Source organism: Rhagoletis zephyria, unplaced genomic scaffold, assembly GCF_001687245.7.
Source record: "Rhagoletis zephyria isolate East Lansing unplaced genomic scaffold, Rhagoletis_zephyria_1.1 Rzeph_scaffold_02243, whole genome shotgun sequence".
Classification (NCBI taxonomy): Eukaryota; Metazoa; Arthropoda; class Insecta; order Diptera; family Tephritidae; genus Rhagoletis; species Rhagoletis zephyria.
In genome coordinates this window covers 44,422-71,698 of record NW_016159327.1, presented here as the reverse complement: position 1 = coordinate 71,698, position 27,277 = coordinate 44,422, and the positions used below count along the sequence as shown (strand labels likewise).

The 27,277-nt window shown below is 35.5% G+C and overlaps 2 protein-coding genes across 2 annotated transcripts; both read left to right on the top strand.

The window, feature by feature from the left end:
- Window positions 1-529: 529 nt before the first annotated feature.
- Window positions 530-3,759, top strand: Or10a (Odorant receptor 10a). Its single transcript, XM_017620749.1, has 7 exons — window positions 530-881; window positions 961-1,147; window positions 1,305-1,492; window positions 1,750-1,934; window positions 2,895-2,993; window positions 3,161-3,313; window positions 3,381-3,759. Exons 1-7 carry the CDS (start codon window positions 530-532, stop codon window positions 3,429-3,431), a joined length of 1,215 nt encoding a protein of 404 aa, XP_017476238.1. The 3' UTR covers window positions 3,432-3,759.
- Window positions 3,760-25,005: 21,246 nt separating this feature from the next.
- On the top strand, window positions 25,006-26,355 carry Gr10a (Gustatory receptor 10a). The gene is made up of 2 exons (XM_017620748.1): window positions 25,006-26,130; window positions 26,203-26,355. Exons 1-2 carry the CDS (start codon window positions 25,057-25,059, stop codon window positions 26,353-26,355), a joined length of 1,227 nt encoding a protein of 408 aa, XP_017476237.1. The 5' UTR covers window positions 25,006-25,056.
- The last annotated feature ends 922 nt before the right edge of the window (window positions 26,356-27,277 follow it).

Below are 27,277 nucleotides of genomic sequence, written 5' to 3'. Positions count from 1 at the left end.
CGTGCACTTGCCGGTCAAGGGGAGGTAAGAGCCCAAAGGGCTCAAAACTATGTAATTGTTGTTAATAGCAAATTAAGGGCTTCACTACAGATGCGCTCTTGTTGCGTCATCACTTGCAACCCCACTGGTTGGTTCTTCGCATCGGCCATTCAGTGGCATTTAACAAGCTATGTAACGGCCAAACTTTTAATAGTGGACGCTTCCTGCCGTTAGTTGCCTAACCAAACACATAACTGTGTGCTGCATTGAGTGCAGCCTCAAAACTGTTAAATGCGCAAATTTTCAAAACTTTCAACCATAATTACGCAATTAAATTATTTGCCACAATTACATTGATTGCTCGCCACATGCGCACTTATATTTTTGTAAATATCGTAGCAAAATTTACGGGGAAATTTTTGATATAAATTGTAAAATTTCCAGCTAAAATCAACTTGTATTTAATCAACCGTAGGCAAATCCGAATTTAATTAATAAATATTCAAATCAATTTCTCATTAAAATCTGCTACCGGTGTGTATTTACCGTTATGAATTTCAAATTTCTATCGCGCTCATTTCCACTGTGCGACTATTACTTCTGCGTGCCGAAGCTTTGTCTTGGTTCGATGGGCTTTTGGCCAGGCGACACGTGCCGACAGAATGCGGCCAATATTGGCGCCCGGATAAACTTCTTCATTTTGGCCATTGGCGTCGTTACCGAAATTCATGCTGGCTGCTCGGTGCTCAAGTCCGATTTGGAACTGGCCTTGGACACACTTTGCCCAGCGGGCACCTCGGCAGTAACGCTACTAAAAATGGGCTTGATCTACTACTACCGCAAGGACTTGGCATGGGTGCTGAAGCGAATGCAAGTCTTGGTGTACGAGCGAGGTGGTGAGCGTATTTACTAGTATAAATGCTATATGTAAATTCGAAACCCTACGACATATTATTGCTTATTTGTTTTTTTTTTATCTAGTGCGAATAAATCCCACAAAGAAGCACATCATACGGGCACACTCCGTCGTGGCGGCACGCCTTAATTTCATACCGTTCGTAATGGGATTCATTACGTGCACCTCGTACAACCTGAAACCATTGCTAATAACACTAATACTCTATTTGCAAGACCAAGAGCTGATGTGGAAGCTGCCATTCAATATGACGTAAGTGCATTTTCGGGCATGCTTACATACTAAATATGTACATACGTATGTACGTAGAGCATTGGCGCATACCAATTCGGGAAATACTCCCCCTTTAACAACAATAACTGTGATAGGCAGAAATTGAAGGAAATTTGCGTTGTCTTTGTCTTTGCAGGATGCCAGCGTTTCTGTTGCATGCGCCGTACTATCCGCTCACTTATATCTTCACCGCTTACACCGGCTACATTACCATTTTCATGTACAGTGGCTGTGACGCGTTTTACTTTGAATTTTGCTCCAATACTGCTGCGCTGCTGAAGCTATTGCAAGAAGATTTGAAATCGATCGTTGGCTATGGTGGAGGTAATGCCATCGCCTATCTCGCTTGCTGATTGCTAAACTCAATTAAGTTTTAAATTTTTGCATATATAANGCTGCGCTGCTGAAGCTATTGCAAGAAGATTTGAAATCGATCGTTGGCTACGGTGGAGGTAATGCGATCACCCAGCTCGCTTGCTGATTGCTATTTTGTGTTTAAGTTTTAGCACACATACTCGTACCTAGAATAATTCATCTCACCAAGTCGCAAAACACACCTAAATGTTTTCTTATCCACGTAGATAAACTCAGCCTAACCGCGGAGGAGCTCACCATGCTGGAATGGCGTTTGGTGCGTTTCATTAAGCGCCACAATGATATTATCGAACTCACGCGCTATTTCCGCAAACGCTACACGGTCATCACATTGGCGCACTTTGTCTCGGCGGGTCTGGTAATTGGTGCCAGTATATTTGATCTTATGACGGTAAGTTTGTCGCTCGCCCTCTTGGCCTAGGCTCAACGGTTAATAAGGTNGGTCATCACATTGGCGCACTTTGTCTCGGCGGGTCTGGTAATTGGTGCCAGTATATTTGATCTTATGACGGTAAGTTTGTCGCTCGCCCTCTTGGCCTAGGCTCAACTTTTAATAAGGCNGCTTACATACTAAATATGTACATACGTATGTACGTAGAGCATTGGCGCATACCATTTCGGAAATACTCCCCCTTTAACAACAATAACTGTGATAGGCAGAAATTTNACATACTAAATATGTACATACGTATGTACGTAGAGCATTGGCGCATACCAATTCGGGAAATACTCCCCCTTTAACAACAATAACTGTGATAGGCAGAAATTTAAGGAAATTTGCGTTGTCTTTGTCTTTGCAGGATGCCAGCGTTTCTGTTGCATGCGCCGTACTATCCGCTCACTTATATCTTCACCGCTTACACCGGCTACATTACCATTTTCATGTACAGTGGCTGTGACGCGTTTTACTTTGAATTTTGCTCCAATACTGCTGCGCTGCTGAAGCTATTGCAAGAAGATTTGAAATCGATCGTTGGCTATGGTGGAGGTAATGCCATCGCCTATCTCGCTTGCTGATTGCTAAACTCAATTAAGTTTTAAATTTTTGCATATATAACTCACCAAGTCGCAAAACACACCTAAATGTTTTCTTATCCACGTAGATAAACTCAGCCTAACCGCGGAGGAGCTCACCATGCTGGAATGGCGTTTGGTGCGTTTCATTAAGCGCCACAATGATATTATCGAACTCACGCGCTATTTCCGCAAACGCTACACGGTCATCACATTGGCGCACTTTGTCTCGGCGGGTCTGGTAATTGGTGCCAGTATATTTGATCTTATGACGGTAAGTTTGTCGCTCGCCCTCTTGGCCTAGGCTCAACGGTTAATAAGGTTCACTGTTTTGCAGTTCACCGGCTTCGGCATCGTCATCTACATCGGCTACACAATTGCGGTGTTGGGACAGCTATTCATTTACTGTTACGGCGGCAGCATGGTGTCCGAGAATGTAATTGAAGTTACTTATGCGGAAAAGTGTTCGCCAACGAATTTTCGATTGCCATGCAAGATATTAGCAGAGATATTTTATCAGCAGCAGGCAGCGAAATTTCGAAGCAGCCTCCTTCGTTGGTTTATTCTATTTAATTTTTTTTTTTTAACTCTTCTTTCTTACAGAGCGTTGCATTGGCCACGGTGGCCTTTGGCTGCGATTGGTATGCTTGCAATCCGAAATTGCGACGCTATATTCTGATGATCATTATCCGCTCGCAACGCGCCATCAGCATGTCAGTGCCGTTCTTTTCGCCATCGTTGGTCACATTCACTTCGGTAAGTCGCAAGCATTATAAATTAACGCAAATGCTCTCATTTATTGATAATATTATGCATTCCACAGGTACTACAAACATCCGGTTCGATAATAGCTTTAGTCTCCTCATTCAAATAAATGTGCAAACAAAAACAAAGCTACAAATGCATGATTATGCTTATTACATATATGTATCTGCTAAATCGCTTATATATTACATATAACAGTCAACTGTCGTTTTATTCGAATAAATTTGATGCTTGTCGCATTGCGGTAGCTTCACGTAGCAAAAAATCGCGCATACGCCGTGGCATCCTAAAGCGAAGGACCAAAAAAATTTACTCTGCGACCAGCTGTTAACATTAATTAGTGCACATGGATTTTATTAATAGACATGCACATATGTGTGTATTTAATAATTATTAATCAGAGCGGTGTTTAATACTAATTTATTTAAATTCAACTTAGTTGTTCTGGCCATGTTACACGTACGTTATTTGCATACAATTTAAATTGCATACATACATATATTTTTTCTGTTTTTAGGCTTTTTTTCACTTAAACAAATCGTTTAAATAAAATTAAAAGTTCAAATTACCAAATGACGATGCAATGCTATATTAATTAGTGACAGATTTTTTAATGGAAGGCTAACTGCTGTAATTAAGGACACTTGTACTTGGAACTCTCACTGCGCGTAGCAAAGGGAGTTTCGCTGAATGTACATATTATTGAAATATAAAATTTTCCGTTTTTGTCTTTCTAAAACACACTGCAGTGAAATCCAATTAAGAAGAAAAGAAAATTGTATAAACATATGTAAGTTGTTTAATTGCGCCTACACTTTTGCTAAGTGTTTGGCTGAGCCTTTTCTGCAACTAATTTGCCTCTTAGTCTCATCTCTCATAATCAATTTATGTTATTCATTAGTTTGAAATTGTGAATAAATGACAGGCTATCTTTTCTATCTTTATCCCTACCACCATTCACCTAGATAATGTTAGGTGCGATGACGTGATAAGATGTTATGCGATGTGATGTGATGTAATTTCATTTGTGGTAACATAACGTGATGTGATGTGATGTGATGTGATACGATGGTATGTCATGTGATTTAGTGCCATGTAATGTCGTGTCATGCGGTGTCATATTATGTTATGTCATGTCATGTGATTTCAGGCGATACAAGATTTTACTGATTTCACTGAAATTCAAAAAGTCGTAACTAATAAAAAATTCAAAAATCACTTTTTGATTGATATGATGGATTTTATCGAATTACAACTCCCACATAATTTTGTGAAAAAAAAAAAAATTGAAATATTATTCACGACTTTTTCCATTTCAGTTACGATGTTGTTACGTCTTTCTGCATATCTGATGTCGAAATGTATGTGTGCACATATGTATATACATTTCTGATGATCTAAGAGCTCTTTTTTTGTAAGCTTACCATGCTCATAACACTGTAGGGAACGCCATATCGTACATGGCCGTACTCGTACATCTGTATGTATGTACTTCCACGTGGCGTATGAGTAACATTTTCCATGTTAAAGTTTGAATTTTCTTTTTTTAATTCGCAATGCAAACTTAAAATGAAAATATCTTGGCAAAATTACCTGATCCAGAAAAACGGTGTACAGATCCGTAATCTACGACCCAAAATTCAGTTTACTTATCTCGGCGTTTTTTTTTTGTGTCATTTTAGCGTGCCTACAGTCAAATTAGCAAACTCAATTTGGAAACTCTCAAAGTTTAAATTTCACATAAAATACATGACTAGCGTGCCTAAAAATCAGTGGCATTTTTAAAAAGATTGTCTTATTTTTAGCAAAAAATTCACAGTCCATTTGACAGCTGTCAACTGTGAAAGTTTTAATTTCGCATAAAATTCGTGGCTAGCGTGCCTAAAAAGCTTATCAGTGGCATTTTTAAACGGGTTTTCCAAATTTTAGAGAAATTAGCAGTTGATTTGACAGCTGTCAATTGTCAAACTATAAATTGTATGGCATATTTATTCGGATTAAGCATTACAAAAATACTGCGATCCTGTAGTTTCATTATAATCGTAACAACCATTATAATTTTTCTCGTAAAACATGGCTGCTCCGACCACTGTGTGCCCGTGTTTTTTTTTTTTGTACAGTTTAATTGTAATACATAATTTCATTAGGTTAACTTTCTTGAATTCCCTTTGTGTTTACTACTACACTACCTCCTACCAGTCAATAACCTAAACTTTTCAACTTCCTACTTAAAATTCACCTCTCAATAACATTCACTGAATATTTAAACAAATGCTTCGTTTACTAAATCAACATTCAGCGAACGAACGTTGGTGTGGATTCGTCCTTTCTTACTTTTTTCTATTGACTTTTTGATTTTTTTAGCGGTCGAATGAAATTATAACAACATTCCACCACAACAATGCCAAAACAAATCTCAAATGCCTAACACAGCTAAATAATTTGCTGTTATTTTTGCCTCTATCTTTCTAAGAAGAATCTAAAATTCCTACATTATAGCAGCAGAAAAGATTTAAATAGGTATCGGGAAAGAGCTTCGAAGTCTTAACAGCTAAGCTTCAATTCCCACTAAACGAAAATTGTATTCAGCCTTATCATGAGTTTCGTTTTCCTCGAACCGGACGCCACTTTTCACTTTTAGTTTCCATGTATTCACTATGGGCGGATGAAAAATTTTCGGGCGAAACTCATTATAAGGCAGATTGAGTCATTGTAGTCAGAGTAGCGAGTTGTTTACTTCGCCATTATTGATTTTATGCAGAAAAGGGGTGGTTTACAATTCTTGTTTACCGCTATTTGCATTTATGGCAAACAGATTGCGGCGTAGTTGCGTTTTTTGTCGTACATACATATGTACGTATGTAACAACTGGCTGTAATGTTGTCAAGATGAATCAGTAACATGCGTCATGTTCGTTGCTATTGTAATTTGTATCTCTTAGCTAGTNTTTACTACTACACTACCTCCTACCAGTCAATAACCTAAACTTTTCAACTTTCTACTTAAAATTCACCTCTCAATAACATTCACTGAATATTTAAACAAATGCTTCGTTTACTAAATCAACATTCAGAAGAAANTTTTTTGTCGTACATACATATGTACGTATGTAACAACTGGCTGTAATGTTGTCAAGATGAATCAGTAACATGCGTCATGTTCGTTGCTATTGTAATTTGTATCTCTTAGCTAGTGGGAAGAAATTCCACGGCTGAATAGTTCAGTGGCTCGCACGTTAAAATTCATACTCGTATGAGTACACTTTCCCGTATCGTTATACAGCTACATGAATACATATGTACATGTCGCTCATTTACTTCAATAGTGTCATAACTCAAAAAAGCGAAACTCGAGAAAAACGGCTTCAAAGTTTTGAATTTAATAAAAAGTCGATTTTATACGAGTTGCACCATAAATTTCCTGACTTTCTCGATTTTAGCAAGAAAATTAGTCATTTAAACCATTAGTTTTGTCATGAATAACTATTTACTGATATTTACGCATACATACGGTGACTCAAACAAATGATCACGTCCCTGCAAACTATTTTTTCAGAGTATTCTGCATTATAAAGAAATTTTAAAGAATTCGTTAAGATTTAATTTGATTTTTCGCCGAATTTTACGAAATTTCGGAAGAAAATCTGTGAAGCAATGAAAATAATGCTATGTGAAGAATATCTTTCAGAATTTTTCCAGAATTTTCTTTATTTTTCGTACAGAAATTTCTTTACGAGTTCGTGTCAACCACTTCATATAATTTTCTTTGAAAATTCGTTAAAAATCGTTACAGAAATGAGATACTCCTAACGATTTCCTTAAGATTTCGGGAACTTTGGTTTGCAGGGGTGTTATTTCTTTTTTTTTTTAATATTCGTAACATTTTTCCAGCTAATTTCTTTTCTTATTACTTATTACTATTATTACTTAAAAAATCGTCTAATCTTTAACCAAAACCGTGTAAATCAAAGTATCAAACTTTATACAAAATTTAGAAAAATTCAACAAATTTTCATCAACATTTCAACTTTTTATTCTGAATTTTGAGAAAATTTTTGGGTATGCAGTTTTATAGCCCATACAAGTTTAGTATAAAGAATTGCAGGCTAAAAAATCGCGTTGATTTTTGAGAATTTTTTTTAGGCTACTTTTTGGGGTTTTTTATTATTAAAAGCGCAATTTACACAAACTTGCGTTGATATTTTGAAATTTTTATTGCTAACGGTCTCCCGCGTTTTATTTCATAAGAAATTCATACTTATATGAAAAAAGTACAAAAATCAGTCTCCAAAAAAAAATTTTTCAAAAATCAATGCGATTTTTTAGCCGTGTGAAATATCCCGTCGACCGAGAGCTGCTTGTTAGCCTCCTAAGTTATTACAAACTCAATTTCTGCTTTACTAAACAGAACTTCACGAAATACACAGGTTTAATAAATCAGCTACTTTTGTGTTCCGATCCCTTCATTACTGGCTCACGTAAACTACGAACGAAGAAGGAAATAATGATGCCGCAAAAGGTCTGGGAGTTACTGCATTTATATTTCTATATTTTTGTCAAATTACGTAGGGATTTAGTACGAGTCGATAACTTTAGGCATTCTTGGTTGTTTTTAAGAACTGTATTAAATTGAATGAATCTTAAAATCGCTGTTTTTACTTAATTAAATTTTATAAAAATTAAAAATGTTTTTTAAAGCAACAATAATTTGAAAAAATGGTAGGAGTGATAGCTATTTCGGAAATCACCACATTTCCTCATCAGACTCCTTTCACTAGGATTCGAACTGCACTGTGCTAAGTTTGTAAGTAAAACAAAAACAAAATTTTCTGCTGAAATATTTCACTAAATACAAATTTGAGAAATATAGCATAATTACATAGTAATTTATCGTCATTTTTGCATCTTTCGAAAATACCGTTGCACAAGTGATGACCGTGGTTATTTTCCGATTTCAAAAAGTGGCAAGAAATTTTTGGGTGCGGCTAACGGCAATACGCCTCCATAAAGGTGGAACCACTGTGTAATGTAAAAATTATTTGTATATGAAACAAAGCAGGAAGTTATGCAAGCTAAGTAGATAGACTAAAGAAACCGCGAACTGCGTTTCTTTATGGAATTACTTGATATGTACGCTTCGCTCACTTGTCTATGGTTCTTGAAGCTTAAAAATGCTATTTTAATAAAATTATGTCTACTGTAATGTTAATGTAAGATCTAAGGACCTTCTGTGGTTTTATGCTCTAATAAATTTAATTGCAACTAATTAGCATCTAAATTGAACCACCGTAAAATCGGTGTAGTATGTCTCAAAGCGTAGTAACAAATTCATTATCAAAGTTATTATGTCGTCAACAACAAATAAGTTTTCTTCGCATGGCACACACAAACGCACAAGCAACTACGCCGTAAGCTCGTAAATATTCTGCAAAAAAAAATGAAATTAACTCAAAAATAAAATGAAAACCAACAATTTCACTTAAGTATACACTGAAGAGGGCACACCAACAGAGGTATCAAAGAACGTGCAAGGCAAGAGATGCCATGCGTGTCTGTCAGTTGAAATTTTTAGCCCGGCCAGTGTTTGTAAGCTTAAATGCCACCTGAGATATATGGTATGTATGTAGTATGTACTTAGTATGTCATTACCTCTTAACATATTCACCAGCATAGTGCGGTCTCATTAAGGTCTCATACTTGCTGAGCTTTTGTGTACATTCGTCAGTGTGTGTAGATATTGGTGTGTGTGTGTGTTACTACTCTCTTAGCAACGCTATTTAATTGTAAATCAGTTAAAGTTTATAAATTCGTGTTGGCTTTTATCCACATAGTACTTAAACTTATGTACACATATGTATGAAGTTTCACACATCCCCACAGACAACGTCAGAAAATCCACTGCCAACATAATCGAAAACGTTACTATTTTGGGGATGGTGCACTAAATTTTTTAGTTTACACTAGTAGCTAGTGATAGTGCCAAATTTTTCACTACTACTCTTTATGTTTAGTGGTGAATTGCAATATATCAGCTTCNGGGGATGGTGCACTAAATTTTTTAGTTTACACTAGTAGCTAGTGATAGTGTCAAATTTTTCACTACTACTCTTTATGTTTAGTGGTGAATTGCAATATATCAGCTTCACTATACAATAGTGATAGTTAAATAAGAAAATGTTGCACTAAAATTAACAATCGAATAGTGAAAAAAACACATTTTTCCAGTCTAGTGAAATATTTTTTTCTTCACTAAAATTTATGGTGAAAAAAAAACACCAACAGTAATGTTAGTGGAACACAGAAACTTTTCAATAAATGGCAAGGCTTTATTTATAGCCTATTTTTATTCTTTGCTTAAGTATTTATATATTTTGCGTTACCAATTGTAGAATTTTGTGTATAGGGTGCCACAAAAGAGTGTTAAAAAATCTTTAGTTTGGACACTTAGACAATTTTTGAGGTGTTCGAAAAGGGTTGCCAACTGTTCAAATTGTGTACTTATAAGTTTAATGGGTATCAATCAAAATGGGTTGGAAAATCCTTTTTCTTTAATCTGTATCTAGGAGAGTTTCCACGTGAAAAATCAAAATCAACTTCATTCAGCGGTTAATTGAAATATGCCTCATAATATTAAAATGAAGAGATTTAAGAAGATTTTAGCTTGAAAATACTTTTGAAAAGGGTTGCCACCTGTTTGAAAACTCGAATTTAGTTATATGAAATATTAAACATTGAGTGCCAAACGAAAGAGTTTTAAATAGATTTTCTTTAAAAATATTTTTGATTAGGGTGTCGCCAATTCGAAACGTCATACATATGTATGTTCTTTCGAAATTCAAAAATTATGTGTCAGATTAAAAAGGTAGAGACTGTAGATGCAATAAGGTTTTATTTTTTGAACTAAGAACTTTTTAGCGGTTAAGGGTGATCCAAAATCTGATGAAATGAAAAACCCACACCATGCTGGGCGGATTTAGATGAAATTTGGCACACACAACGCTCATAGCTCTGACTAACATATGGAATATTTTCTAGTTTGCCACCTGGCCACCTGTTTAAAAAGTTAAATTAAATTCTGGCATTTTAACGCGTTGTGGGTTCACTAGCAAATTTATATTATTTAGGATTCGATTAAACTTTCAATTCAGAAATCTATTTAAATTTTGGATTGAGAATTTTACTAATTAAATCACACAATCCTGGCTTCAACAGATTAAATAGCTGCAGAATTAGAACAACAATGTGGACATCAAAGAATAACAGCGGTTGGAATAAAGTGGCAACTACACCAATGTCTTCTCACAATAACTCGAATGTATTCGCAATATCATAAATTTATTAATTCATTTAATTTTTAAGCCGTTGGACATGCGATAACGATTAAAATTTAAGTTAAATGAACTGTAAACTTTTAAAGCACGATTCATGTTTATGCATGTTTTCGACGTGGCAATTCGTAGTTCACCTCATTAAGCTTAAGCGCAAATATTTAAAGATAAATTATGTTGGAAATTTTGACATTTGAATGTAACGTACTTATGTACAAAAACTGTGACAAAAAAAAACAAACCAACTCATGTAAAAAATCCAGGTCACATATTTCCGCGATATTGCAAAAGCACAAAACGACAAAAAGGCAAGCCCGCGCTTCAGAGGCAGCAGACCAGTATAAAAAAAGAAGAATGATTCCAAATTATGTATGTACATACATACATACATACACTTTGAATGTATAAATTTATTTACTTTTCAAATGCATATACAACTAGTTAACAACACACACGCAAATAGTATTTATGTTAGTGGATAAACAATCCAGCCAAGCCCCGCCTCGAAGCAAACCACGATTCAACAATGCGTCTCACTGCAGCACCACAAAGCGCACAAAAAAAAAAAAAGAAAACACAATTAATTACATGTTATTTAAGCGCATTTTATGCTAATGTTTATTTTAAGCTCACAATCAGCCGGTTGTTTGCCTCGCTAATGCGTTGAGCCAACCTCTACTCGCTTCCCAATGCGCATGTTACATAAATGTATTTAAATTTTTCATTCTATGACCTGCCATCACTAATTTGCATTGCTGTTCTTTTGCTATTCTTTTCGCTTTAGTGAGCTGTTTTTTTTTATTGCTTTTTTAAATAAGAATATTCTAGAAATGGGCGTGGCTATATTAAAACCAAAGTTCAAAAATTTAGCCTTTAATGTGGATTTCGCCAGGATATCTACATATGGATTGAAAAAGTTGTTGAACAAATATTGTTAACGAAGCGATATTCTGCCGAAATCCGCAATAAAATCCGCATTTTGCTAAAAAAAAATTGTTGGTTCTCACAAAATAAACCATCTCGTCATAACAAAAAAAAACAATTATTTAAAAAATAGTTCTTGAATGCAAAATTTACTGGTCTTCACTATGAAAATCAACTACAAAAAGTTCAACTGTTAATAGCTAAGTTAGCTTTATGACAATCTTGACATATAGAAATGTTAAGCCCGTTTATTTAGCTTAAAAAAACGACGTTAAGATGAAATCTCTACGATGAGCAGAACCCGAGATATAACGATTTGAAGAAGTACATGATTAGTCAGAATCGCGAAAAAATACAAACTTTGACAGATCATATCTCCGACGAAAAAGAGAAGAAGAAAATTCCTCGAACACGTGTGAGCTTATTTCACACACCCACAAAAAAAATTTGAAGCGAATCGGAGACATGACATATTTTTTTTACGAAATCCGTCCGACTTAAAAAAGAATGGTTCATATATACCCAAAAGTTGAACAATTTGTAGAAAACTACAAAAAAAGTGCAACAAATTTTCAGTTGAATTTCAAAATTTTTTCTCGCAAGTGTTAGATTTTTTTTTTTTTTGAGTACACAGTTTTTTAGCCCCTGCAATTTTAGGCCGATAAAGTGCAAATTTCAAGTGGCTATGAATAACATAATATCACTTTGAAATGGCGTGCTATAGATATGGCCGATACTGTACATATATTCCCCCGAATTGATAACCTTTCTCCTTTCTGTGAAGTCGGTTAAAAATTTATCAAAATTCCATCACATTTAAAAATTTTGCCCAAATTTTGCCAATCCATCACATTTAAGAATTTTGCCCACATTTTTTGCCAACTGTAGGCTTTATAATCACCCAATCGTCCGCATAATAAAATAGCGAAATTCTATGTAAGCATATCACTGATTCGCGGTATTTAGTGTTTGCCAACCTAGCTTTCAGTCTTTTCCGTATAAGCGACTGCAAATTTGTCGAAACAATATTGCAACGACATTTAAACGACTCGTATATTTCAATTAACTGCTCGTACCGTCCACCAGCTATGTAAACAGCCCGCGGAATGTGGTCACAGCGGCCACAACCACAACAGATGAATCAGTTACGGCCTTTACAGAATGCCTACTATCCAGCACGCAAACATTTTGGAGTTTGATATTTTCTAGTGGTTTAAGTGGCCCGACTATTATCGGTTGTCTGGCAGGCATGCACCTCAAAATTATTCGATTTCACATAAACACTCCCCAACTCTATTCCACACACCATCCATCCTCCTTTGCCAACACGTTCGTTTAGTTTCGTTCTTGATTGTCAGCTTATCTGACTACTCAGGCAGCAAGTTTGTCTACTACGCTGACGTCTTCTGCGACTTCTTTGCTTAGTCGACCAACGAATGAATGTGAGGACTTATTGCTCGCACGCTCACATTGTACACAAGTAAAACACAAAGCCATAAAGTCATATTTACATAGTATGTATGTATGTAGAGTGCGAGGCGTATGAGGAGACACAATGGGGCTATGTAAATCAGTGGTTTGATCTCAGTTATGTATTCTACTACCCCTTAGGAAATAGGTGCACGTAATAATGCCTTACCAGCAACTTACACTTCATCCGGCGGTCCTTACTACTTCCCTGCCGAATCTCCCTTACTAGGAATTTAGACGTACTTCTCAGCCGCTTTGCCAAGTAAAGTACATAGAATGTAGAGCAGTCGTTCGGAGTAGTTCGGCGGCACATTATTTTGCAACTTACTACGTATGGCGACATCGAAGGTGTTAATTTTGTACTATACTGTCATACAATTGTGGTACTAAAAGCCGAAAGAAAGCATGGACTACCTCGTAAGGTGCTTACTTATCTTCCCAGTGGATATCCACATTGTATGGATGCATACATACATACATACATACATACTACATAGCCATACACAGGAATGCAGAGTGTTTACTACCCCGGGGTGAAAATCCAAACCAGTCAGTAAAAATACCAGTTCATTAACTGGTATGAGCTAAAGGGATGGCCTACCAGTTTGCCAATTTCGAATAACTTAAGCGTTCAGCGACATCTGCCTTTGAACCGTCAAAGTCAAATATGAAATGCAATTAATTGCTTTTCTTACAAATGTCAGCTGTGTGTGTAAGTTAATATAATTATTTCAATTTAAATGTAAATTACAAATTTCAAAATCTAATTTCATTTAAGAGATAATTACTTGTACCATAAAAATGAAATTAAACTAAATTTAAAAAAAATATTTATTTTTAAAAAAGTAAAATTTAAAAATTGCATTAAAAAATGCGTTAAAACAGAAACAAATTTGCTTTGTCGTCCATTGCGACTTTTGGAAACTTAATATGTATGCCGTCTACCGGTATGATTCTACCAGTATTTCTACTGGTAGGTGCTGATGCATAGCTGATGACATCGCGTAGATTACCATAATATTGAAAATACCAGTCGCTAACATTGAAAAAGGATGGAACGCGAACTATTCGGGCTGAAACGCACACAAGCAGCATTCTAGTTCACAACTATTAGCTTTCCCTGCAGGGTAATGGCTCAAATGAAGGATGGCATAGTTTTTCCTGAGTAGTGAATCCAATTTAAAACGAGTTCTTGTACGAGAGTTGTAAAGTACATAACAATGGCTATACATGTAATTCTATTTTGCTGCTAAAGTGTGGATAAATCCAATTTCATGCTTTGTTTTATGACAGCTTGAGCTTAATTCCATTAAGTGTAGCCTGTTTCATAACCAACAATTAGCACTTTAAAGAATGCGAAGTTGCTCTTTTTTGCAGTTCGGCACTTTAATTAAAACGTTCACGCGAATTACTGTACCAAAATTAACCAATAAATTAACGAATGTATCACTTAACTCCACACATCATTCCAAAAGCATGCCTCGCATCGTTGTATCTACATATTTGCTTTGAGCACTTTTCCAACCTTTACAAATAAATACAAATACATACACATGTTTACATTTCATACACGCTACTTTTGCTGAGCTATATTTTATTTTATTTGGCTAATAAGTTTATCATTTTCACATTATTTGCAAGCACTGCCAATTATTCTATTTTCCTTTCTGTTAAGTCAATTTTCAACATTTCGGCATACTTTCCGCATACTTAATGACCGCAAGTCGCCTTTAGCAAAAACGGCGAAAGAAATAACAACAAACGCAATAATTGAAAAAGTTTTTGTGTCTCCGCATTTTGGTGGCGTACTACGTGCGGAATAATGACACGCCAGTGCCAGTTGAAGTGGCAAATGTTGGCAGTTTTCGTTCACAGCTTCGTCAATGGTTAAAAATGGCCAAAAAGGCAGGTTTTTCGCTCAAATAAACAAATGAACTTAACGTGGTGATATATTGACAAAATTGACANAATGGTTAAAAATGGCCAAAAAGGCAGGTTTTTCGCTCAAATAAACAAATTAACTTAACGTGGTGATATATTGACAAAATTTCAACGACAAATGCAAGTTTACAGCTTTCATTTGATATCTTCACGCCGCATTGAAGAGCAATTTTTCACGGCTGGAAAAAATAAACAAAAAAGGATATTCAACTTAAGAATAGTTTCGCCTTCGGAGATAAATAAAGAAAAACTATCATCTACGCAATCTGATAGCAACCCCTGCACAAGCTATACCAAGCAAATTATATACAAAATTTCTCTCTAATTTATTCGGCGATGTAAATTCCAATCAGAATTTTTCATTTCATACGCCATGGCAACTAGTAAATATGATGTTGTTGTTGCTTGAGGCAAAAGAACAACTTTACAAGTAAATGTAACGCATGCCACATGTGGCATGCCACAGACTGTGTAGCTAACAAATATTTATTTTGACATAATTTTAATTCACTTTGAATTGTTATTTTAACAAAAATGTGTACAAAACACATGCATACATACATACATACATACATACATACATACAAAGCTTCGCACAGAAATAACTCGTAGTCTTCAGAACAACGCCAGCCACTTATGTATGTATATGTATGCATATTTGCATGCAAAACTTGTACGCGTCATTGCATAAATTTTAATTAAAGAACGGATATAAGGAATGAAAAGGCATCGACAGTCTTTGTTTTGACAGCCTCCAAGCCATTTCACCATGCCTACGAGCCTATTTGCCCCAGCTCGTGGCGCTAGCAACTTGCCGCATACGCTTCAATGTGGGGGAAGTGTGCGATTCTTTGTGTCGCACAACCGTCGGTGTCGCTGTCGCTGAGGTGTCATGTTGTTGTTTACTCATAATAACAAGTACCTTGTATCTATTTTTTTATTTTTATTTTTTTTTTGTTAACAACACTACGCAACAGAGTGTAACAGACTTTTACGTGTCGTTGGAGATGTCAGAAACTTTTATGGCCTTGTCTTTACGGCTTACAGCGTGCTGGCAAAATAGACAGAAGAAGTCATTTTCATATTCAATATCTATTAAGAAGACAGTAATTGCGCAATTTGAGTGTGGCAGGCAGAGGCTGTTGTTAGCAATGCTAAGTAAGCACTTGTAGTATGCAATATAAGATTTTAAGCAGATTCTCGGACTTTTTGCATCTAAATTTATAACAGCAGGAAGCTGGTAATCTTAAAGCAAAAGTTTTCAGCATAGCTCGCTAGAGCAAAACTTTACTCTGTATATAAATAAAATTGTGACAGGCAGATGTCTGTACATTATAGATATTAAATAAAAATTGCTATGACGGGTCTTTATTAGAGCAACAGAAGCCAAATCGACATTTTTTAGAATTGTTGTCTGTTTGTCTGTCTTCACTCGAAACTAATACGTGTGGAATTGAATGCAGTCGTCGCCGATGTATTGCTAGAGGTCTAACTTAAAATTTAAAAAGAAAAAAATTTAGAGAGTTGCCACCTGTAGGAAAATTGCAGTTTAAGTAAATTGATAAGACACCTATTTAAAAAATTTAATTCAATTAAATTAAGTTGAAGTTAAGTTAAGAAAAGGTAGATACTGAATTAGTTCACCTTTGAAGAAAGTGCGCGATCTGTAGACTCGAGTTATAAGACTATAAATTAAATTCCCATGAGAAGGTCGATACTTTACCAACTCTCTATGTTTGATGAAAAATACTTTCATACTTCTATTCTGTATCAGTGACAAATTTGTTACGGAAAAATATATGAAACAATTTTCGTTTTTTAGTTACAAAAGTTGTGTCACCTATACAGAATTGGGCTGTTAGTGTACATACATACATACACTCCTGCCAATAACTCTACCCCAATTCCGTACCCCTAATTTCTATTTAAAAGACATTTAGTACTCCAAATTGTTCTGCTCACATGCTGTCTAAGCATACAGCATTTACCAACAAATTTGGTGTACTCTTTTGAGAATCGGTCCAAAACCGATGGATGGATAATGCACATTTACTCTATTTTTTAATGGACTTACAAGTCCGTCGGAATTTTTTTTTTCTTATGTATGTTACCGCATAACTTTGGACCACGTCAACCGATTTCGAAGGTAGTGTCTCAGAGGTGGTCTCATACTAATCTGGTTTAGATCCGATCATTGGATCATGAAATAAGTATATATTTTTTTTTATATGAGTATTGAAGTCGGTTTTGTTTTTCACTAAAAATTACTTGTTTACAAATAACTATAGTCTACGCTGATTAAACGTTAAGCAGAAAAGATTTATACATTTAAAAACTTGGAAAATTAACCTTAAACATTTCCAATAATACTACAAAAACTTTTATACAAAAGTCAAAATCCACTTCTATTTTTTGTAACGTCACGCCAGCGCGTATGTTTACTAATATCTTTGAATCGCTACTACCAACAGTTTAAACTTTTTTTACTGAATAAGGAGACATTTAATTGTTGAGAAAATCTAGATAAACCTTTTTAAAANAACTTGGAAAATTAACCTTAAACATTTCCAATAATACTACAAAAACTTTTGAAAAATGAAATGAAAATCTAGATAAACCTTTTTAAAGTTTTGACTTTTTCAATATGTCTTTTTAACATTTTGTCGTACGAGTGTTACGTAATGCCAGTTTGGAAATATCCATATGTATGCTTTCAGAAAATATTAGCAAAGTCCAAGCTTGTTTGGATTGCCATAAAATTGTCGCACAGTGTGACAATTCGAATATAAAAAATTATTAGAACATTGAACCAGAGAAACACCTATACAGTGTTTTTTAAGATTTTTTTCTTTATCAAGAAACATACCAGTTTTGGAATGGCCATAGAGAATAAACAGCTCAGAAGGGCCTTGTTAGTCCTTTAACATTGATACAGTTGGCGGACTCCAAGCGGAAAAAAATTAGCCAAGTTTTTTTTTTTTATGAGAGCATATTATTTACTAAAAGACCAAAAAAATAACGTTTGGTTAAGGAAAGTTTAACATACTTCATAAAAAGTGTAAGAAGTGTAAATTTTTAGATTTTTATTTTTATTTACTCGGACCCTTTTGGTTACTAGGTTAGTAAGGTTAGTTACGAGTACTGGCTGTAAAAAAATGTGGTCCTGCTTGTAAGCCAGCGGGTACACTCTAAAAAATCTGTTTAAAAATGCGACTATAAAACGAATATATTTTTGTGTATTTTTACAATTTTTTTGTAAATTTACACGATGTATATATATTTTTCTCGTTTACACATTTTCGTGTGTAAAAATCCTTTTGGTTAGCGATTTTACACAATTCTACGGGTGAAATCAAACAGCAGATGTGTATTTAGTAGCTTGTACACACTTTCGTAGTAAATTTACGCAGACCACAGCAGCTATATTACACTCTAAAAAGTCCGAAATTTAAACAAACTATTCGTTGAATAATCGAACATGAAATTTCGCGAATAATAAGGTGGGAAATCAGTAACCTACCTTTTAGCTAGGAAATCTAAACAATTTTTTTTTAGGNCGCGAATAATAAGGTGGGAAATCAGTAACCTACCTTTTAGCTAGGAAATCCACACAATTTTTTTTTAGAGTGTATGAAGGAAATGATTTTTTGTGCTTCTTTCTCGAATTTCGGCTTATCCTAATATCTTTTCTCCATAAGTTTAATTAGAAAATCAAATTCTGGTGCATCTAGAAATGTTAAATTATTATTGAAGCAATGAGCTTTAAGTGTCGGCAGATCAAGAAATAGCTTTGAAAATACTAACAACTTGCAATCGATTTTGTTGAATTTTGGTGTTTTTTATGTACTTTTCAAGCTTCTGTTGTTTTGCTTACCACTCACAGCATTACAATAATCGCGCAAGAAGGTATCTCCATGTCTTCCGGATACACTTTCGCACGAACAATCAATTTCTTAGAAAATCATAAATTGCTTTCAACCAAGAGATTATTAATTTACAAGCTATAAAGTAGACAAGCGCCATAAATAAATTGCACAAAACAATAGCCACTTGGTGACTAAATATACATATACATTAGGGTGGTCCAAAAAGAGTAAAGTCGCAATTGTAATGCTCTCACCCCTCCCTTACGATTGTTCTATATCGAAAAAAGTATACCCCTATTTTTTTATTTTGAAATAAAAAAATGTTTAGAGGTCGCTCAAAGCGCTCAAAGTTTTCCATGTATTTTTATATGGGAAAAAATAACTTTTCTCGTAGAAATGGTGCAGAATTCTGGAAAATCAATATTTTTCGTTCGGAAAACTCTGGATCANTTTCCATGTATTTTTATATGGGAAAAAATAACTTTTCTCGTAGAAATGGTACAGAATTCTGTAAAATCAATATTTTTCGTTCGGAAGACTCTAGATGTCTTCAGGAGACTTTCAATAATAATACCCAATTGTTTATTTAACTATTTTTTTTGGTGGACCTATAAATTCAAGTTGCGGNCTTCAGGAGACTTTCAATAATAATACCCAATTGTTTATTTAACTATTTTTGGGTTTTTGGTGGACCTATAAATTCAAGTTGCGATGAAAAAATGGTTAAATAAGCAGTTGGATATTTTTAGTGGGAATCTTTTGTAGAGAAACAGAGTTTTCCCGATAGAAAAATATTGATTTTTAAGAATTTTATACCATTTCTATGAAAAGTTGTTTTTCCCCATACAAAATACATGGGAAACTTTGAGCGCTTTCAGCGACCTCGAAATAATTTTTAATTTCAAAATAAAAAATTGGGGCATATTTTTTCGGCATTGAACAATCGTAGGGGGTGAGAGCATAAAAATTCCGACTTTACTTTTTCACATGCATTTTTGGACAACCCTAATATACATACACAATACAGAAACCCAAAGAAGCAGCATTAATAAAGGAAGAACAGCACGGATGAATAACGACATGGCTGGACGCAAAATTGCTGGACATTAATTAAAACTCCAAGTAGGTAGGCGATGTGCGCTTTTATTACAGGCTAACAAGGAAGCATTCCTATGCGTGCAGGCGCAGCTTTGTTGTTATGCTTGTAAGCGCGTGTAACGCTCAAACGGTTCCATATTATGTACATATGCAAGTGTGTAGAGCGTCATTTTCAAAGGAGTTACGGAAATGAAGTCAATAGGGAGGTATTAAATGGTGTTACATAGTAGATTCCTCCAAACACATACACACACACAAAAACATATTTGTCCTTTTTACCTACCTAAGTATATATGTATGTATGTATTTATGGACAAAATTGTTCGAATTTCATCTAAAGCAAAGCATGAAAAGGAATGCAAAAAAAATATTGAAGTGATGAAGCCGAAACGGACGTAGTGGCTGTCTCTGATGGCATCCATCTGGCCGGTAAGAGAAATCAAGCTGCTTTAATTAGCCGCATCCGATTTCGTTCGTAATTTTCCCCGAATGAATTGTCCAGCGAAATTATATCAATATTTTTTGCAGCTGTACACTTTTTGTTTACATACAAAAGGCTGGATATTTTTTTTTCTTTTTTTCGTTGTTTTAACTTCCAATTGTAAACCAGTGTTTGTGCGCAATTAAAGTAAGTAAAAACACAAAAATAAATTTAATTTAACGGGGAGGATTTTTTCCGATCGACTTAATTATTTTAATGTCAATCTCTGCAGGTTTCACCAGCAATTAAAATGAAAAATGATTTTTCCCTTAGGTGAGTTTTCATAATAAATTCAAATAAAAATAATAATTTTTCTCTAAAATTGCTTTCAAAAAATAAAAATAAATTCAATTAATTATTTTCTACTTACACTTACGCCCTTTCTGCTCATCTACATACTACATATCTACTGCTCAATAGAGCTGGAGGAACATCGATGGAAACATCGATGCATCGATGCTTTTATATGAGCTGCTAACATCGATGTTAATTAAAGGATTGCTCACTAGTGACATTCGAGTTTTGACACTCCCTTACAAAAGGCTGCACACACACACACACGCTGCCTTGCTAAAGACGCCGATTTTGTCAAGAGGGAGCGAGAAAACTCTTTTCTGAGCAAACCTTTTATTACACTGTACAGCACCCGGCTGGTTATTGGACCAAACCAACTTTTTTTAAGAGATTGAGTCATAAGTAAAAAAAAAGTAATTTCTCCGTTTTTCGAAGTTAGCCTCCGAAATCGAGATATGAGCCTTTGAAGTTCGAGATTAGAACTTTGGTAAAAAGTTATTTTTAATTATTGCATGTAAAAAGCAAAAAAGTAAAAATACAGACGTGGTCCGCCTTTTGCTCTTATTATATGGTATATAAATTTTTTTGTAAAAACTTATTTTACAGATCTTGGAAAAATTAAAAACTTAATATGTATTGCAGAAAATTTTGACTGATTTTTACAAAATTCATATCGTTGTAAAGGTGATTTAACCCCCTTTCTTGCGATGTGCATATTTGTATACTTCGTATATAAATATTTGAGAAAAAACACATTTAAATGAAAAAATAGCTTTTTGTATAAAAAAAAATACTTTAAACAAAAAATTTACAAACACGATTAAATTCCCTTTCTTTTGATATGCATATTTGTATACTTCGCTTATACAAATTTGATAAAAAACACATTTAAACAAAAAAATACCTTTTTTTATACAAAAAAATTTAAACAAAAAAATTGCCAACCGATTTTTAAAAGATTAGTATCGTTGTAAAGGCGATTAAACCCCCTTGCGTCTAAAATGCATATTTGTATACTTCGTATATAAAAATTTGAGAAAAAACTTAAAGGAACAAATATAAATTTTTTCTTATAAAAAAAAATTTCAAGAAAAATTATTAATTAGTAATACAATTGAATACGGTATTTAAATAAAACAGATAATTATTAGTGTTTTAAGCATTAATTCGTTCTCGTTCACCCATAGTCCTGTTAAAAATAAAGCCAAAGTGTATGTAACAGAAGTCTAATGGCCTTATTCATAAAAAATAAAGTAGCTTTAAAAAAGGTTTATAAACTGAAAAATTTATAAAAACGTCAATTTATAAAGCTCTTTAAACCTACTTTATTTTTTATGAATAAGGCCATAAGGCATATAAAAATATAAAAAACACCATGGTTTTTGATCTTTCACATAACAGGTTATATATAACAAGTAAGAAAGTCTAAGTTCGAGCGGAGCCGAACATTAAATACCCGGCGCAAGTATTAAATATATGTTTTTTCACCTTTCCGAAACCTTCCGCTAGATGGTAAGCCGGGGTGTATCAATTTTGAGTAAATTAGCGTCCTTCAATTTCGAAATATTGAAGTTTCAAGCATTTCTGAAATTTACCGTTATATGAGAAGCGGCCGTTATTTTAGTCCGATTTCAATAATTTTCAACGTTTTGCTTATATGTGGCAAGCACAATAACCACACCGAGTTTGGTACAAATTGGTAGAACGGTTACCGATATACTTATATGTGATCATAAGTGGGCGGTGCCACGCCCATTTTCCAAAATTTTACCATAAACGTATTTCTTGGTAAAGAATTGTTGCAAGCATCAATTTTGAATAAAATAATTATTGTATTTACTGATTTATCGAAGATTTTGTATTTCTCTAAATTACCGTTATATGGGATGTGGGCGTGGTTATTGTCCGATTTTAAAAATTTTCGGCCATTTGGTATGCTGTGCCAAGACCAACAACTGTGCCAAGTTTGGAAGAAATTGGTGCAGCGGTTACCAAGATATACACATGTAACCATAAGTGGGCGTGGCTACGCCCATTTTCCAAAAATTTATAATATTCTTATTTTTCGTCTAAAAATTATTGTAAATATCAATTTTGAGTGAATAATCTTCAGTAGTTACTAAAATATCGCAGTTTTCGTATTTCTGAAAATTACCGTTATATGGGAGGTAGGCGTGGTTATTGTCCGATTTTGCCCATTTTCAATACCATCCGTCCTACGCCCGAAAGAAGTACACGTACCAAGTTTCGTTAAGATATCTCAATTTTTACTCGAGTTATCGTGTGCACAGACGGACGGACGGACGGACGGACAGACAGTCACCGCTTAATCGATTTCTCTTTTCATTCTGATCATTTATGTATACATTTGTCTATATCTATCTCGATTCGTTTTGGCTGTTACAAACAACCGTTATGTGAACAAAATTAATATACCCTTGTGCACAAGTGCGCTCGGGTATAAAAATTAAAGGTAATTTTCTGTTTTATTTAAACAAAGTATTCAAATGTATTACTAATTAGTAATTCTTTTGTTAAAAATATTTTTTATAAGAAAAAAATTATTTTTTCTTTAAATGTGGTTTTTTTTATTTTTTAACCGAAGTACACAAATATGCATATAAGAAGAAAGGGGGTTTAATCGCCTTTACAACGATTCTAACCTTTTAAAAATCGGTTAGTAATTTTTTTGTTTACAATTTTTTTTATAAAAAAAGGTATTTTTTCCTTTAAATGTGTTTTTTCTAAAATTTTCATATACGAAGTATACAGTAAGTTTACAAAGATATAAACTTTTTTTTAATCAGTTCAAAACTGTTTGCAATATAAGGAATTTAATTTTTCGAAGACCTGAACTTTGACCACTAATTATAATTTTTAAGAAAAATTACTATGCGCGTCTTTATTACGGAAGGCAAGTCAAAAATTTTTATAAGTTTTGTCTGTATGTATGTTTGTACGCGCATCACTCGAAAACTAATGCATGAAATTGAATGCAGTTCTCACCAATGCATTGCTAGAGGTCTAACTTAAAATATAGAAAGAAAAAAATAGAGAGTTGCCACCTGTTTGAAAATCGCAGTTTAGTAAATTGATAAGGTAAAATAAAAATTGCAACGTGGCCGTCAAAAGAAAGAGGTTTAAGAAGGCTTACAGCCGAAAATATTTTTGTGGAGGTTGCCGCATGTTTGAAAATTTTAATTCATTTTAATTGATGAGATAAATTAAATATTTCAATATTAGTACCAAACTGAAGAACTTTAGGAAATATATTTTTGAGGAAGATTGACACCTGTTTGAAAATTTTAATTAAACTTAATTGATAAAATAAATGAAATATTACAATACGGGTATCAAATAACACAAAAATACTTTTAAGGCGCAGTGAATCACGCCGGGTATTTGCTAGTCCTACCAAAAACAAATTTTTTTTACCTTAGTTTGTTATTGAAGCATATTTTGCAGCGTACATACTGCATACGAGTATATGTATAACCGTACACTTCAGCTATGTACTTTTTAAGCGCGTCCATCAGAGCCGCGCAAAATCACTTACGACCACATTAAATCTGCATATAAGATGTAATAAAGTCAATAAAGCGATTTTATTTAAACANACACAAAAATACTTTTAAGGCGCAGTGAATCACGCCGGGTATTTGCTAGTCCTACCAAAAACAAATTTTTTTTACCTTAGTTTGTTATTGAAGCATATTTTGCAGCGTACATACTGCATACGAGTATATGTATAACCGTACACTTCAGCTATGTACTTTTTAAGCGCGTCCATCAGAGCCGCGCAAAATCACTTACGACCACATTAAATCTGCATATAAGATGTAATAAAGTCAATAAAGCGATTTTATTTCCACGGCATGTGCTCCGTGGCATCGGCACGTATGAGGTGCTGAACGCGCGCTGTGTTATGTGGCTGGAAGTGGTACTGCGTTCACCATAAAAACAAACTCATAAAATTTTGTCGACAACTGCGAATATTGGTATCCAGTATGCCGCCTTTGTGTGCGTGCGTCTACGCTGGCACGAAATATATAGCGCGTGACACCTCTGCGTGCATTCAGGCAGATAGCGTGATACTTCGTGTTATAAATAAAAAAAGAAGCTTTCCTGCACTTGCTTTACGGAAAAATTTCATCAGTAATGTATTAAATTTATTAATTTATAAAAATACGTAATCGGCCAAGCATAAAAACCAGACTACTGCCAATTTCCTTGCAGTTAAATTTGTATTTGGCAGCGCGCCAGCTCTATACGCGCTCTAAGTCGGCCTTTTGGCCTCCGCATACAACTTTCGACCACTTTCACGTTCATCGCCATGAGCTTCTGGGAGCGTCACAAGCACAACATCTACAAGTACGGCCACATCTATGCCACACTCTACGGCCTCACGGTTATCAATTACATACCGCAGCGTCCGACAAACACGTGCACCCACCGACTAGCCGTAATTTACGGGCACACGATCAGCGTCTTGCTCATCGTCGTGCTGCCCATCTACTTTGCGCGCAACATCTCTGCACTAACCGAAGCGCACGACCAACGCGGCCAACTGTTGCTGCTCGTCAACTTCGCCAATACGCTGCTTAAGTATGTAACCGTTGTCGTGACATATGTCGCAAATTTTGCACACTACGCGGCCATACGCGCCGTCACCCGGAGGCGCCAGCAGCTCGAAGACGACTTCAACAGCAGCCTGCAGGTGCAACCGGTATACGATGAGCGGCCGCGCCGCCAATTCGAGACTATGCTGCTGTTCAAGTTCGGCATAATCAACGCCATGATGGCCGTGCAAGTGGCAAACATACTCTACCAGCATTGCACCGGCGCCCATCCGGTGCGCGTGTATATCGCCGTGTATACCTTTGTGCTGTGGAACTACACCGAGAACATGGCTGACTATTTCTACTTCATCAACAGCAGTGCATTGAAATTCTACCAGCAACTCAATCAACAGCTGCGGCAAGTGGTGCGCGAAGCGAAGCTCCTGCATTACTTTCGGATGCGCGGTCAGCGACGCGGCACTGTGCCGCATCTGTGCGGGTTGCTGTGCGAGCGGCTAGATACGCTGGCCCAGCGCTACCAGCAAATAAATCGACTCTACCAAGACAGCTTGACAATGCATCAGTTTCAGATACTCGGCCTCATCTTTATTACGCTCGTCAGTAATCTCACCAACTCGTTCATCCTATTCAATCTGTTCGTGAAGCACTCACAGGCGCGCGCTTCGCCAGCCATCGTGCTGAATGCGCTGCATGCCATCATCTTCTACGTGGACACCTACATTGTGGCGCTGGTAAGTGAGAACATCAGCCTGGAATTGCGCGACATTAATCAGACGCTGCGTCAATTCAATCAGGTGAGCGAGCTGGATGTGCGTCTACAGCAGACGGTGAGTGTGTGTGGGTGTATGATACGCAGTTGATGTGCATTTATTTATTTGTTTATTTATTTTGGAAAGCAGATCGAGTGCTTCACACTTTTTGTGACGAACAATCATGTGGAGGTTCGCATCTGTGGCCTATTTGTGCTGGACAGGAGCCTGACGTATCTGACGGCAGCCACAGCATTATCATATTTCATTACACTGGTGCAATTCGATTTGAACTTGATGTAGGCGACGCATAAAATCGATATAAAATTTAAACTCTTCAAGAACTCAAATAAATAAAGTAGCCGTATACTTAAACGGTTTTTTAGTAAACTTTTCCATGCGGGAGTGTGGTATTGGATCCCAAAACTATGTATTATTATTAGTCAACCGACTTCAAAAAAAGGAGAAGGTTATCAATTCGTCGAAATATATATTTTTTTTTATGTATGTTACCGCATAACTTTGGACCACGAGAACCGACTTCGATAGTTCTTTTTTTATCGAAAGGGTGGTACCTCAAGGGTGATCTCGTACTAATTTCGCTTACATCCGATCGTAGGAGCGTGAAAAAATTAACGGTTCTCTTTAATTTGTATATGAGAATTGAAGTCGGTTTTGTTTTTTGCTCCTGCAGCCAATCGCAACACGAGCCAGACGATATATGAAGATGAAGAGAGGGAAAGCGGAAGGAATGAGTTTGAAATGCTAGTTCCCAAAGATACGAGGATAGAAATAGAGGTCCAGAGTACATTTAAATTATACAGGGGGTACATTTCGTCGCTCCCAACGAAGAGTAGCACATCTCAAATTACCGTGGAAGACTAGCACGTTTCACTATTCGCGTCGAAGACTAGCACATTTCATTATTCGCGTCGAAAAGTAGCACATTTCAGATTCTCGCGTGGAAGACTAGCACATTTCACTAATCGCGTGGAAGACTAGCACATTTCAGATTTTTGCGTGGAAGACTAGCACATTTCGTTATTTGCGTGGAAGACTAGCACATTTCAGATTTTTGCGTGGAAGACTAGCACATTTCGTTATTTGCGTGGAAGACTAGCACATTTCAGATTTTTGCGTGGAAGACTAGCACATTTCAGATTTTCGCTTGGAAGAGTAGCATATTTCAGATTGTTAAGCCGCGAAAACTGCACGTCTCCGGTTT

Coding starts and splice junctions, on each gene's coding strand:
- Gr10a (XM_017620748.1), top strand. CDS start 25,057: ATGAGCTTCTGGGAGCGTCACAAGCACAACATCTACAAGTACGGCCAC. Junction 26,131..26,202: donor ATGTGCGTCTACAGCAGACG/GTGAGTGTGTGT, acceptor TTTGGAAAGCAG/ATCGAGTGCTTCACACTTTT.
- Or10a (XM_017620749.1), top strand. CDS start 530: ATGAATTTCAAATTTCTATCGCGCTCATTTCCACTGTGCGACTATTAC. Junction 882..960: donor GTACGAGCGAGGTGGTGAGC/GTATTTACTAGT, acceptor TTTTTTATCTAG/TGCGAATAAATCCCACAAAG. Junction 1,493..1,749: donor GATCGTTGGCTATGGTGGAG/GTAATGCCATCG, acceptor TTATCCACGTAG/ATAAACTCAGCCTAACCGCG.